This window comes from Pygoscelis adeliae, unplaced genomic scaffold, assembly GCF_000699105.1.
Source record: "Pygoscelis adeliae isolate BGI_AS28 unplaced genomic scaffold, ASM69910v1 Scaffold179, whole genome shotgun sequence".
Taxonomy (NCBI): domain Eukaryota; kingdom Metazoa; phylum Chordata; class Aves; order Sphenisciformes; family Spheniscidae; genus Pygoscelis; species Pygoscelis adeliae.
Window position 1 is genome coordinate 1,689,637 of NW_008825612.1, and position 15,938 is coordinate 1,705,574.

General features: G+C 43.6%; 1 protein-coding gene across 1 annotated transcript in view; it reads right to left on the reverse strand.

The window, feature by feature from the left end:
• Nucleotides 1-279: 279 nt before the first annotated feature.
• Nucleotides 280-15,938, reverse strand: part of SYT16 (synaptotagmin XVI) — a 40,601-nt gene continuing 24,942 nt past the window's right edge. Inside the window, exons 3-5 of the mRNA XM_009332732.1 lie at nucleotides 14,488-14,931; nucleotides 13,219-13,408; nucleotides 280-593 (exon numbers count right to left, since the gene is read on the reverse strand). Coding sequence (XP_009331007.1) covers nucleotides 280-593; nucleotides 13,219-13,408; nucleotides 14,488-14,931 — 948 coding nt within the window. The remainder of the gene's footprint in view (nucleotides 594-13,218; nucleotides 13,409-14,487; nucleotides 14,932-15,938) is intronic.

A 15,938-nucleotide genomic window follows, 5' to 3' on the forward strand; every position in this document is an offset into this window, starting at 1 on the left:
ATGACCAAGGAGAGGATTTTGTAGGTTTTCCCATTGCTTTTCCTAGGGTTAATTATTTGGATGTAGAAAATGCAGGACAACCTGGAAAGGCAAGAACTAAACTTGCTTCCCAGGCCTTGCCACCTTTAATACTCATGACTGCTGACACTGAAAAGTCAGGTTAAAGTGTACGTAACCTGTCAGAGCACGGTGCTTGCCATGGGATAGCTGTTTTCTGCTGACTGAGAGCAAGGGAAGACAGCCCATAATCCCAGGAGCCGCAGGCTGCCCTGGTAACCACTAGGACTCTAGTAGCGTGTGCCACCTGCAGACCTGCGTCCCCTTCGACTCCTTCATTTCCTGCCAATGACTTTGCTCTTCCTCTCCGCTGTTGTTCTGACCCATAGAAATCCAGCCGATCATCTCTTTGCGCTTCATGCTGCGTCTGTTGTATATGGAGATCATTAGCGTGACATCAGAGAGCTGGAAGAGGGCAACCTGGAAGATGAAAGTTTCCTTGTAGACGGGGTTGGGCTGTCCTCGACGGATGGAGGTCTTGCAGCGAGACATCTCCTGGCCCACAGAGTTGAGCAGGCAGAGCTTTCCATAGGTGTCTAGGACAAAGAAGAGGAAGTAATGTTTGGCACGGGTGACAGATTAAATGAAAGCCCCAAGCAGTCAAACACCACCCAAAAAACTCCAAGTAGAGCAGCTTTGTCTGCAGTGAATAACAGATGAGGGCTGGAGAAGCAGGTGAAAGCACCTCTTGGATTTCCTCATACTCAGCTGGGGAGAAAAAGGAAGGAAATGGATGCGTGTTTCAGCCCTACTCTCTTGGAAAGGGCGGGAAATCTGGTTCCCAAGCCTAGCAAACCTGCCTAAGATTAACCGAAACTATGAGCATCTCTGGATTCTCCACAAAAAATGGTGTGTCTCCACCTTCCCTTCTTCTCCCTCACAATCAAGCTTTGTTGGGGCTGTCTTACCAGGGCTTCCCTTGGCTGCACTTGCCTCTCCACCACTCTCCTTTGGAAGAATGCCTCTATGACCTGTTATTTGAGATAGCAGACAAAAAGGGTCCTGAAAAAGAGGGAGAGGAAACCTGCATACACAGTGAAATGATTTGATCTCGCATGATGAGACCAAGGCCTGTTCCAAATTCTCATCTTACTTTTTTGGTGGACTCAAGGTCAATTTTATTCACTATTTAAGTCAATACAAGGAGTAAAAATGCTTAGTAGATACAGGGAAGGAATGGTCCAATTCCGTGTTCCCATAAATCCACCCTTGAAATTTTCGCTGCCTCCTGTATTAATTAGTTCACCTCTGTTACGTGGTCGCTAATACTGTGGTCTCAGGCAGAGGTCTGTGGTCCCAATGCTCCACAGACCCAGCTCAGTGTAAGTTTTCACCTTGCTCTGCACGTGACGGTGACAGATCACTTGGCTAGAAAAGTCCCGTCCTAACCCCTTTGTAATCTGTGCCTGGGTTTCTGCAAGTGAGTATTATTTCAGAGTGTGCTGAAGATAGGAAATAAATAACAAGCCTCCGTCTCTTGTCTACAGCATGTCTATCCTCTTCTGTTCCTGTTTGATGTGCTATTTTACGCACTTATCTACTGAGCAACACAAGGTGTGAAATTACACTTCAGGTGTGAAAACACTTCTGTGTCTCCAAAGCAGGGCTCTCCACTCCTCTCAAACTGTTCCACTGAAAAAGCTGTCAGGAGACTGACAATCGAGGAGCAAATTGTGAGCCTGCACAGCTGTACAGCTATCGAGTTACTGCGGGGAAAGTTCAGCCCAATCATTAGCTGGGGGTGCCAGCTTGGCTCCCAGCGTAACACTAGAGATGAAGTAGATCTTGCCAACAAAGACCTACTCGTTAGAAAAGCAGAGCTCTGACATGAAATAGTTTCCTGATTGTATCTGGGAAGGAAAGGACTGCTTTATCAAGAGATGGACTAATTCACATAGTAATATTCAGTGTTGGTGGTGCTGAGGGACTGAAACCTGTAACAACCTCAGACCCATCAGAAACACAAAGCCCAAGAGAGGACTCTCTCTTCTAGCTCAACTCAACATGAAACCACGCAAGATAACTACCAGACACAATCTCTTGCAGTACTTGTAGAGATGTCGCTTTGCTTTGCACTGACAAACCATAACGTGCACAGAAGCTTTCCTCATGTGGAATTCCTGGTTGCTGGTCTGAGGCTGCAGGGAACTCCCTGGAAATAAAAATAAGTGGGGACTAGGGGTTTTACAGATTTTTTTTTAATGTATTCACCCTTTTTTTTGTGAGGAGGGGATTTCAAAATAGTGAAAAATCTCCACCAGGCTGATTTTTAAATACAAACAAGCAGCTAATGAGTACAAGTCCCTGTTCAAATTTTAAAATTTTTCTTTCTTTCTTTCAGATTGAAAGCTTACATTTTCTACATAATTTCAGTGCATTTTCCAAACCAATGCCACTTACAGGCAGAAAGCTGAAGGGGCTCATTTCTGCTGACACGCAAGAGAGGTGAGTGCTGAGACCCAGGAATTCATGGAGATGACACCCTCTCTATTTGGTCCTGGCCCAATACCTCCATTTTTCTCTAGATATGTCCCTGGTGTCATATCGCTTTCCCCACTACCCTCTGAGAACAGCTTTGCTGAGGGTGAGGCCATTTGATTGGGACCACAGTAGTGGCTGGGAACGGTCAGCAAGGGCAGAGCTGGGGCATGGAGCAGCGCTGGAAAGGTCCTGCCCCTGGACCCCTCGGCAGCTCCTGGGAGGGTTTCCCCGGCTGTGCTGGGGCAGGGGATGGGCTGAGTAGAGAAGCAGTATGCAGCCAAGGACTGCTACAAACACCCTCACTGCTATCCCACCTGAGCACAGCAATGTGCAACGTAACTAACAGCAAGTGAAGTACTTTTTTAGCTTATCTTCCCATGCTACTTCAGGGAAAGGTCACCCACACATGCCTGAACCTGGTTTTCTGAGAAGATGGGGAGAGGACTGAGGTCTAGGTTTTCCTCTCAGTAAACCTTGCTATCATCCTTCCTTCTGACTGCTGCCAGTACTGGCAGCTCATGTGGGATTCATCACACCTAACCACAGGTACATAGGTTTAAGCAGTCCCCTACAGAGACAACCAAGTTATAGTCAATACCATCAAAGCAGCATATGACATAATTCAGCAAAGATCTAGTAGACAATGCTACCATTACAGATGATTTAGGTTTTAACACTAAAGCAAGTGCCACAGCTAAAACACCTCATAGGAGATGCTGTTTCAGGATGTCCCAGTTAATTTTCCAGGCAATGAATGGATGAGTTTCTTGCAGTCATAAACTCTAGGATGTCACATCCCTGACTGAGGCCTCAACTTTTGCAAGTGAGGAGTAATACAGCTGGCTTTAAAGAAAACCAAGCATTGTACGACCAATGGCTTAAACCCAACAGAGATCAACGTCAGAAAATTAGGCTTTTTCTTTAACACACATCAGATCTGCTACAAAATTCTGCACCAAGGCCCTGTCTATACAGTACCAAGGTCGGTGGGGATTCTGCAGGTATCATCTGGATCAGGCAAGAACGTGCAAGCTGGAAGGAGATTACACTCAGGGCAGAGCTAGTACCAGGAGCCCTATTCATCCCCATGTAAACACAGGCACAAAACCAGTGCAAGTTACAACTAAATCAGGCTGCTAATTCTTCTCAAATTTATTCCACTGGGTGTATTTTAGCAGCCAAAAGAATCAAGCTTGCCTGAACAGAAATAAAAGAGTAGGTGTGGATAATACATTTAGCATCTGAAATTTGCATTGCAGAGCTGGTACGTATGAGGTTGAGCTGTTATTCTCCTTCACTAACTACCTTTTAAGATTGTGGTTTGCCCTTACTGCATTGTGCTCCTTGCAGCATCTTTTTAGGTGTTCCATCAGGAAACACTTCCTAGTTCTCCTTGTGGTCCAGTCTGGTCCTCTGAGATGGAAAGCTCTCCCCTTCGGTTGGGTTTGCCAAAGAAAATCCATCCCCAGATACACGGTGAAATGAGTGGAACTACAGCAAGGATGAACTTGAAAATTTACTGAGGAATGTATGTGTGAGAGCATCTATTCATTATGAAGGCAAACATTTTCCATCTAATTACATGCTCAGATTCAGTAATGGCCTCATTACTGTGGTATCTCAGCACTTTACGCTCTTCAGTGTATTTACTTTCATGCCACCTCTGTCAAGCACGAAAGGAGAAGAGAGATTAAGGCTTACATTCTTTAAAATGTCTAAGTGCTCACCTTCAATATAGGCACCTATCTCACCAACATGAAGAAGAGCGAGACCTCTTAATATCTGGGAGTGTCTGAGACTGCAGCTTGCCCACGGTTACACAAAAGTCTGTGAAGAAGCAGGAACAAAGCCTAATTTTGCAGAGACCAATTTTAGCACCACATCCACCAGGCTCTCCTTTCCATATAGGCTTTGGAACAGAAGTTCTTGCTACAGATCATTTTTACTCTAAACTCATCTTTTATCTCTGGTATGAGTGGACTGAACAATGTTCATGTATACATAAAATATCAACACCTCTGCATTTAATACCAGAGTGAAAAGCACTAAATCAAGGAATGCTGCAAGAAGCCAGACACATTTTGGGCTGGCGCTGCATAATCTTACTCCAGGGGTTTGGCCAAACCTTTCCTCCTGCAGACTGCTCTGTCACCATCAACACTGCCCCAACCCATAAAACACCTCTTGAGAGCTCATCTGCAAAGGCAATCAGTTTATCTGCGATTCTTCTAATGACCCATTTCTGTCATCATCCTTCTAAGGGAACTAACTGATAATGACAACTCAGGGGAATAATCAACTATAATTTATACGTTCCTGTTTTTGGAGCAGGGACCATAGTGTGCATTCTGCTTTCATTTACCCTAAGCTCTACCATTATTACTAAAGCTGATCCATGAACAAAAACACTGCCATACAAAAGCATCCAACCCCCTGCTTGAATTTATATTTAGAAAGGAAATAAACAACCAAAGACTCCTGACCCCTTGGGTCTGTGGACTGCAGGGTACAACACACTGCTGCACGGACTTTCCCACCTGTGCTCCAGGCAAGCTAGCTCATTTCCAAAAGCAGTATAACCATGTCAGCATGCTGCAATCCAGACTAATAACACCCGCACTAAAATAAAGCCTTGGGCCTAGAGCTTAATTTCACCCAGCTGGCATGCCCACGCTCCTAGCCTACATAATAAACAGCAGCATTGCATGGCAAAGCAGCCCCAGAGCTCAACTCTGTGCTACTCTGTACAGCGCAGCTCAAGGCGAGGTCTCGGTGCGAGACCCAGACGACCATTGCTCCATTAGTGCATGGCTTTACCTCCCCATTAAACTGGCAGCGGAGCAGATACACCGTGACCCTGGCTCACTGCAGCTGGATCAGGAAAAGAGCAGGGAGGAGAATTAGACCCAAGCTTTTGTTCCCAAACCCACATCGTGAAAGTCTGGATTAGGCCAGAGGCAGCTTGTGGTCTACTCAATATACCATACGAGGGCTGAGAGCTGCCTACTACGTCGCTGAGGAGCCAACTTTCCTTCTGCTATTCCATCAAGTCTCTGCTGCTCAGTTCCCCTCTCCTTTGGCTGGCAGCTCTCATGCAAGGGAGAGGCTGGGATCTGGCAAACTTCATGATGTGTGAGTCATCCGAGAACAGATCAGCAGTGCTTTTAATTTAAAATGCAGCAGAAAGGAGTACACCGCTCCCTGGAACCACTATTTGGCCTGAGGGGACGGAGTTGCCAGCATCAATGACTTGTTTTGGGCAAGGAGATGGGCTGCGGAGGGGCAGGAGATGAGGACTCCCTGGAAGCAATGCCCTGGTCTCTCAGGAACGAAGGCTGCTTCCAGAGAGCCTCTCGAGCTCAGTTCCTTGGTGATCCTCCTCTGCTGCCACAACACCCCATGTCCACTCCATTTTACAGTGCCAGCCCTCACGTGGGACACATGTCAGGCTGTGGAGCCAGCTTGCCACCTCTCTGCACTCTCCAGCCCTGAGGAGGTGCAGCTTTAATCCAGGCTTATGCAGGAAAGCAGAACACAGACACCTCTCCAGATGCACAAGGTGACTCTCCTCTAATAAGGGCATTTCAACACTTCCCACAAGATACAGTGGGCTTTATGCATCGCTACTGCCTCAGAGAGGGGGTGGGAACTGTAACCGAGAGCGTATCAGAAAGCATGAATGCACAGCTTCTCAGCAACGGCAACCGTAGCGGCATGATGTAAGGATGCTTAAGCCTGGCTTTTCTCACCTCCAGCAGTGGTGCCCACAGGTATGGCTTTATTATACAGCCTGTCATCAGATCTGCTGCAAACACTGCTCTGTAGAGTCACTGCAGATTTGGAATTAGGAAAGTTCTACCCTGGAAGCAATGGCTTTGTCTTCTGCTTGTTTTGGGGTGGGGGGTGGGGAACAACAATTTTTTTTTTCTTCTTCACAGCTATGGAGGTGGGAGAGGCATCACCATACATTCCACTTCAAATGCATTCCTTTGATTCAGAAATATCTTCATTTTATACACAGCAAGTGTAACATGGATTATACTTTTCATAGACCTTTTAGAAATGCAAAACTATTGCAAAAATTACTGGATAACTGCACACTATCACTGGATGTCTAATTATCGGAGAACATCCCCCACAAAATCTCACAATCGCTCCTTAAACGTCCATTATTTTGTGACTCACTTTTCTGAGCCTAATCAGTCCCAGGTCTCACATGTGGTGGGAAAAGCTGTACCAAGCCAGTCCATCCACCCAACACCACATGCCTTAGTAAGTCTATAAAAATACGGCAAACATGGCATATGCTGATTTTCTCCCAAATACCCTCCCAGTCTCCAGCAATCTGTGACTCAAGAACTTCCTCAGTCAGAGGCAGTGTCTTCGTATTTAATGGTCCTCAGTGGATCTTTCTTCATGAACTTGTCCTGTGTTGTACCAAACTCAAGTAGACTTCTAGCATCCACAACGTTCTGCAGTGAGCAACTCAATAGCATAAGTGAAGAGCTGTCTCCTCTTCAGGATCCGCTACCTCCTCACTTCATTTTATGATCCTTTGGGTTTGTATCAGGAGAGACAACAAATAACCGTTGCCAATTCACTTTCTCAACGACACTTATGATTTCATAGACCTCCGTGAAATCTTACCCTGTCTCCCTTTGTCATAGCATCATAGGAGGTGCAGTCTATTCAGCTGCAGCTCGCTGGAAGCTGTTCCCATACCCCTGATTGTCTCCGTCACTCCTCACTGCATCTTTCCAGTTCTGCCATATTCTGTTTGAATGGAAGGGGCCAGAACTGTACATGGTATTCATTAGACTGCTGACTGTGTATTTACAGTCAAATACCGATTTTTCATTTTGTCCCCTGTATACTCCTAACCTTTGACGTGCTTTTTCACTACAGCTGCTGATCCCTGAGTGGATATTTTCCTGGAGCTATTTACTATAAGCCTAATATTTCACTCCCAAGTGGCTCTGAATCCATCCAGATTAAGTTTGAATTCCACCCGTGCCGCCATGTCAACCTTACATTCATCCACACTTCATCTTCCACCTCACTGCCCAGCTGCTCATTACTAGACATCCTTCTGCGGCTCCTCGCAGCTGGCCTCATCTTTACTACCCTGAACAAAACTTTCTCAGCTGATCTTACTGTAAGTTTTTTCAAGCTATATTCAAGGATGGGCAATGAAAAGACACAGAAGGTGGTCTTGTACAAGCTTACTGTGACCAACTAGCAAGTGCTCAGCAGCGAGTAGCTGACAAGCACCTCTACTGCTTTGTTAACCAAGCTCTCCAGACTGAATCTGCCCCAGCTTGCCCTGGTACAGATCCTCCGTTTATTACTGATGAGGTGGGAGCATGAATTGCAAAGCTTTAGGAGCTCGGGCAAGCTCTCTGTTCAGTGCCAGATATGCAGGTTAAAAGTTAATTTTTTTATTCAGCTTCCTGGTCTGAGCGGGAGCAATTAAAGGAATTAACCTGTGCCTTAGGTCTCCAGGAATGAAACAGGGATAATAACTTTCCTTCCCTCACAAACAAGTTGATAAAATAAAATCCACTAATGGCTTTCAAGCACTCTGATACCAGAGCAACGAATACTGTTTAAGGATCCTAATTTTTCTATGGGAGCATCTTCTGTACTTCTTGGCGTTGTTATCTGTGGCTCAGGTAGATGTTTGTTTTCAGACAAGTCTTTACTTCAAGAATTTCTCCCGTTCCCCATAGAAATCCTGATAGTTTGTTCTCTCCCTCCTGTCTTTTCCAGCGTTAATGCTATTGTATTTGTTTAATGGGGTTAATATGCTGCTGGTATAATAATGATCATGTACGGATGTAATTATTATGTGTGATTAATTCTGCAGCTGCTGAAAAGCTTGGAGGACTTTTCTTAGGTGAGGGAATATCGTTAAAATAGTCCTTCTCAAACTGCATTACACACAGACACAAACCCCAAAAGAAACGCAGAAGGGGAAAGAACGAAGGCAGGATTAGAGGGGAGAGAGCTGCACCCAGCAAAGCAGCTGATGAAGGTTAAACATCATGTGGGCAGAGACCATCTCTCTGTTGCGTATTTATACGCTGACTAGTGCAAATGATCCCTGCTCCATCACTACAATCCCAAGGTACTACTACCATGCACATAGTATGTAACTGGCTATAAATTTTTAAAGACGTGTCTGCCAGCGGTGTAGGCTTCTCTTGTTACTTTTTTTATAGTAAACATCTTTTAAAAGAACACACTGGGTTTTGTTCTATGAAGATACAATACCACAGACCAAAATACGAACCCCTACAAAATGCTAGCACAGGTTAATGATTTTTGCAAGAACCAAAGAGAATGAGGAGCACAGCACAAAAACCATTAGCACTAAAATACCTAGGGTGTCCACATCTGACAAAACCGTAGATGTTTTTCTGCATGAGGCTTTTTGGCACACACTGATAATTTACAGTCCGATGCTGCAGCCATACTCTTGAGTGCTCTTAAGTGCTCTGAGTGATAATGGATCTATTTGTGTGATCAGGGACTGTAGACTCAGGCCTATAATTCAGCGTGTTCCCCAGAACAATACCTGGACACTTATCCTTGACCAAACTATCCTTAAATCCCACACATGTGACCTGAAAAGACGACACTGCCTGCAAGATTTAAGTCTCTGTAAGCTGTCCAGCTGTTTCCTAACCCAGTTATTACCCATGTAGGCACCCACGACTTTGATATTTACCTGACTCAGTTTAACTCTCTGCATCTCATTTAAAGGTTTATGTGGAGGAGAAGATGCGCCCAGGAAAAACTGAGACGTGCACAATCTTCCTTTCCTTCTCCAGAAAACCACCTGGTTTAGCCTCTGCAGTCTTTAAAATCACCAGTGCCCCAGTCCAGTTCCTTCTCCTGCACACAGTGAAATCTCTGTGCAAGGACGCCGAGGAGGGAGCATGCACGCAGCAGGAGATGCTAAGCTCACCTGTGCAGGACCCCAGGTGGCAGAGAAGAGGGTCAAGGTGGGTGAAAAGCACAGCTGGAGAATTTGCTGTCATGCAAGACTCTCCTGTCATTCCCCAATAGCTGCAGCTATCAGCAGCAGCCAATACTAAAGCCACTGGGCTGCGACAGGACCGCATATGAGTACTGTATAGGCTCTGTGCATGCAGAGCTGGGAATGGAGATGGGTTCTGCCCATAGACTTCTCTCAGTCTTACCATAAATGGCTGCCCTGAAGTTAAACACCAAGCAGTTTGGGCTTGGTATTTAAGTGTCCTGAAGCGCTATTATGTCTGAAATCCCCACGATACTTTAAAGAAATAAATCACTCCCTCTGAGTCTCAAACAACAGAACCGCAGATATGACGTATTTGAGAAAACACAAGGGCTATTTGCTCACCCTCCAGAAAGGGAGATAGCAGTTTTAGTTTTCACCTAGTGAAGGACTTATCGAGCATCTCATTCAGCCACCAGCGTGTTTCAGACGGTAACAATTGAACCTCACAGCACTCCTCTGCAGTGCCTGCAGGAGTTATCAGTGAATTGCTACTCCAGCATCTGAAACAAGTGCTGGTTTTCTTCCTTCTTTTTAACTTCTTTCAATTTCTGCTTCACTGGGTTTTCCTTTTCTCAGCACGCTACTGGGAACTTTATAGGCACAGAAGAACAATGCAGAATGTAGACGAAACAATGTGACTTGGAATAAAAGAAGCAGATTGTGATAGGTTCGGAATTTGCCTGTAATCATTTATGAATTTCTGTGTTTCACCTAATAACTGATCTAACACTGAGACATACTGGTCTGACAATGCTAAAGTTGATCTGGATACAGAAAGGATGCGAAGAAACAATTCAAGATAGCCTTAACAGCAAAGATGGAAGAACTGTGATGAAACAATGTCAGGACTATTAGTTTAGGTGGCTGACAGAAGACTTTGGCTAGCTTATCAAACAGATTTAACTAGGTTTATCTGAAGCCCTACAAACATTGAAATGGAAAATTCAGGCAGAATTTGAAATTAAAGCTCCCTCAAGGAATGCCTTTTTTTCCCATATCCTGCTCCTCTTCTCATCTCATCAACAAACACAAAATGCTTCTCAGGTTTAAAGATGCTGCCAACCAAGCTGCTGCACTCCTGTGTGCCCATCAGCTAAAAAGCTGAATGGGACGTCTAATCAAGGCAGCTAAACTTTCCCATGCTCAAAGCTAACCTGTACACCCACAGATAATCTGCCAAACCCCATCCCACTGTTGAAGATTATCTTAAGTTTTACTGAATCTTTCTATGTTTGGTTGTGAAATAATCAACTATAAGAACATCTTGATTTCAAGAAGTTAGCCTCTATGTTAGCGTTATGTATGGGTTGCTGTGTTACTTGTTATCTGAGGCTGTGTTGCTTGAAGTCCTTATTCTCTGGACTCTCTAGACCACAACCAGAGCCCTTAGGTTCTATTGTGTATAGGATGAGTTATTTGACAGCCTGGCAAGATAGATATCTAGCTGGCCAACTTGGCAACAAAACTTACCTTTAAGGTGTCCTGAAGTGAACTGCCTTCATTATAATACTAAAAAACACACCCACAGGTCAAGAAGACCCTTGCCCAGGTGAAGACCCTTCCCCTGCGCAAACGTAGTAACAGAAGAGAATGACACAACTGATATTATAATTATATGTAAATCACTAATCAATCATTGTAACTGGGAGTGTACTACCTTACAATTTCTGTGTATAAACGTAACGGTGATCTGGCCATAGGTGTGCTTGATTTGTGGAAATTCCACCTTGCACCCGGCGCCGCAATAAAGAATGTCTGCTTTCTAAAACTCCAAATTGAGTCTGAGAGAGTTGATCATCTGCCGATTTACGGTAACACCACCAGAGGCCCAGGACAGACAGAGCTCCCCAGCACTCACAGACAATGAGTTACAGGGTTGCTCAGCTTACTGCAACACACGGAGCTATACAACATGCACCCAGAAAGACATTCGTTAGAAGAATACCAAAAAAGGTCAGTAATTTGTTCATGATATTGCCCGTAGTAAGCTGGAAGGCAATTATTTGAGTTCTCTGCAGTAAAGACATTTCAATTATGGGAAAAGAGTGGGGCATTACAGATGCCTGACCCAGCCAGATACAAGACAACCTGTGCAGGGCCTGATTTAAGAACAGAAGTGCTGCATAATCCTCATCTTCAGGCAGCTAAGAGACAAAACTCCAATACCACAGGTAGATAGATGAAAATATGCCAGAAAAAACTGCAGTAAATTAACTTGGACGTATACTGGGACTACTTTAATTTCACTTCTGAGAATAAAACTTTAGGATGTATCTACACTGCAGCATATATAAACACAGGCAAGCTTGCTTGCTAGAGCATGTGGTAAGACTCTTGTCTTAGTCTACCTTTGCTTTAAATTACTAAAAAGGTCCCAACTTGAAACCTTTTAATAAAACATGTACATGCAAACAAGAACATTTCTTTAAGTAACTCACATGGAGACCTATGTTGCCACAGCTAATACAAGACTAGGGCTACACAGACTGGGGTCATGTTTTACTGTTGCATAGACTTGCCCTTAATTCTCAAGGGACTGACCGACCACACAGATTATTTCTGTAATATACTGAAGTATAGTTTAGTGGAAACTTAATTTTTCATGTCCATAAACTGAGATATTACATAAATATTTTGCTAGCTCTGGGCCAAAGAGCACAGCATCTTGCAAAAGCAATCTTATCATTTTGCAAGCTGGAGATACTATGTCAAATCCAGTGAATGCAAGGAACTGTCAAAGGTTATCACCTGTGGCAGGCAGGCAGCCACATCACAAAAAGCAAACACACCAACAAACAAAAAAATGTTATTTCACATTGCCACTAGCTGCTGGTTTCAGACAGGAGGCAAAAGGACAATACAAGATGAATACAGCACTGCCATTCAATCCCTGAATGAGGCACGCCAGCAGCAAAGCAGGTTACACCATGCACTGTGGCTGCATGACCCCATCCATATTGTGGGCATTAGCACTGTCCATCCACTATCCATCTCAAGGACTAACTACAGCTCAGGGACTAACTAAACCTACTGTAAGGCAATTTCCATTTTTTCCTTTAGGTATCGGAGGAAGGGAACTCAACTGTTGCGACCCAGAAGAACAAATTTCAAATCTTTCTGCAGAAGATTTTTTTGTGCGGCAGTGGAGAATTCACAGCAGCAGGATCCCCAAAGGGCCCAAAGCACCAGGTCACCTAGCGCTCAGCAGCACAGCAAGGGGATTAAACAAAGTATAGCCCTGGGAAACACTTAATGGCACCAGGCAGGGCCTCTGTAGGTCACATGGTAACATATAATCACTTGAAAAGTAGTTCTTTCTTTTTCTGGAACTGCTGAGAATTACTCTGTGCTTTGAGTATAATAGCATTTTTGCCATAATCAGATGTTGTAAAGGTATATGCAATAAGAGAGACATCCAGGTATTACTGTCCCATCAGCTGTGCCTTCATATGATTGCCTCCAATTACACTGTAAAACTTATCAGCACAGGTATTTGAAATAATGCTTTTAATTTTCAATCAGATACTCTGCAAGGAAACCCAGCTCATAAATGACATAGTTGAGTATCTTGAGGAAGAAAATAAAAAGCAAATTTTAACTCAATGGTATTATTTAATAGCAGTGAAAGTACTTACCAGGTGGCCTATTAATTGCGAGGTTTCGGAAATGACTGCCTTTGATCATCTCCACTGACAGCCGCCCCGTAGTGGCATTGTACGACAATCCCACGAGCAGCTCTGGCACCCCTCCATGTGACAGGGACTGTGTTGAAGAAGCGCTATCACTGTGAGAGATTGCTGACAGACTAAGCTGAGAGTCTGCACTCTGCAGGGAAAGAACACTGAAAGTCTCATCAGGACGTTCATCACCACCCTCCCTTAATTTATACCTTGTAGCCTCATTTAGTAAGATCTCTCTTAAGAAATGGCAATGACTAAGAATGAATTGTTATGGGGCACCAGAAGAATCAAAGCATCACTTTTACAAAAACACATCTCTCAACTTTCTCTTTAAAGATGAGGAACTCTGCATAATGTGTTATCGCTAGTGTAAATCAAAGCCCCTGAAATAAGCATACATCCTACTATATCAAATGCACAGTAAATCTCCTTGACAATGACTTTTGGATGGAATGCATTTTGCAGTTTGGGTTCTTTTTGTCACATACTGTGTATTTTCTTACTTTCTTTCCTTGCTACCACAATGCTTTCTCTACCCCCTCTTCACCCAGAGTATGATGTTTTATTCATTTCATGTGCACAACCTCTCACTGAGCTTTTTGTAGACAATGAATCATGACAGAGCTCATCTACACGAATTGATTGGCATAGCCAGAGCTGGATACAACTGTGATGTCTATGGAAGACTATGAAGCAGCACAGCCAGTTCCTCCTCACATGAGCCACCTCTCCACTTCCATCTGTCATGAAAAGGAACATTTACTAAGCATTTCTGGTAACATGGAAACTGCACAATGCAGAGATCCACAAACTAGTAGTTAGTTCCAAATGAGGTAGCTCTTGTCCTGGCAGTAGTACAGGTCCACCAACATAACGGTGCACAAGAACTACTGTCCTTGTTGAAATTAAGATGTAATTAGCCTTGGTGGTTCCAGGATCAACCTACTATTTCTGCGTGGCGCAGCATTGGATGACTTGTGCAGACGTAGTACATCTGCATGATTTTGTGTAAGCTTGCTAGCTGAGCCGTTGTTAATAAGGCACAGCTTTGCGTAGGGAAGACATGCCCTGTGCTTCCCCTTACTGATAACTTTTTAAGTGACAGTAGGACAGATCCGCCCAGTTGCATCCTAACAGCCCTGAATGAAAGACATCAGGTACAGCTGGTCCCCATTCACCAGATGAACAATTTTACGGACTCCATATTTCTTTCACCAAACTTACGCTCAAATTACTCCTTGGCTCCAAGACCAATGTCACCTTCGCTTCCCCATCCTGGCTGACGTTGCTCAGGTAGAACAACTGCTCTCCCATCATCTTCTCTCCAATCATCTTGTGCACCGCATAGAGGCGGAAACGAATGGCGTGGCTGCTTAACTCCTCTGGCTCCAGCTTACTGAAGGTAATTTTATCCTTGAACATGGGGATGGGTCCTCTCTGAACACTGGTCTTACCCCTCTGCTTCTTGCTAGGCATCAGGACTGTGTGCACTTGCCAGGTGTTCACACCACTGCGGTCTTTGTCTGGGACATCCCTGGCCTCCAAGATAGTAACTACTAGCTTTTGACTTGAGGCTTTATAGTTGAAGATGACATCTAGATCACCACATTTACAGATGGGCTCATGAGCACCATGATGAGCTGGTACGCTGTTCACTTCATCACGTTCCTGCAAAGAGAAGGAAGAAGTAAAACCTCCATTGGAGTTCAACTGCCTCTGTGACCCCAACTCTATTTAAAAGAAATTATTCGCCTCACTTGTGCTTGCAAGTGTAGGCAGTTGCTCTGCAAAATAAGGATCCCACTGTTTCTTGAAAAGCCAGTGCTAGTTAATTGCCTGATTTTGTGTAATATTCCTCATACAATCTAGTAAGCAACAGCACTTGTTCAAACGTTTCCAACAAAAAGTTTCATCGATATTTAAGTGTTTCGCAGGAGACTGTTAATTTGCAAAAATTCTACATAGGGAAAAACTAAACAAAGTTGGTTTTTTTTTTAAATTTCATTCATGTCAATTTTGAGGCATTAATAAAACTTTTTGGGTTAATTGATTAAAAAAACCAACTTAACCTATTACTTTGAACATACACTGGGATTCTTTTCAAAATTTATTTTTTTACATTACCAAAATCAAACAATTCAGTCAAACCTGCTGAGTTTTTAGATATTTTCTGTTGGAAATTAAAAAAAGTTAAGCACTGTGTTCAATTTGATGGGAGGGGAAATCACCATGTTGGAATTTCTTGCAGAATGGAAATTCCATTTCTAGATGCTACCCTATAATTCAATATTTTTCCTACAGCTAAAGCAATGATAATCGAGAAAAACAGTCTGATTAAATACATATTGATTCTTTATTCCCTTTTTAAATCTCCCAAGAGAAGCATCTGTTCCTTCTGTTCAGTTTGGATACTAATACATTCAGAATAAAAATTCAAAATAAACAATCAAAACATGTGCAGACCAATTCACACACAATCTTTTACCTACTTTTAAAAACAAAAATCATCTTGATAAAAGAAGATAAAAAACATGGATGCTCACCTTACCTTTTGATGAGTAGGTGTGTGCATTTCTGTTCCAAAGAGCTTTTTTATCTTAGAGCTAGAATGTGCTTCACATGTGATAAAGGGGTTGCTATAGTGATCAATGATTTGTATTTAAACATGAGTATAC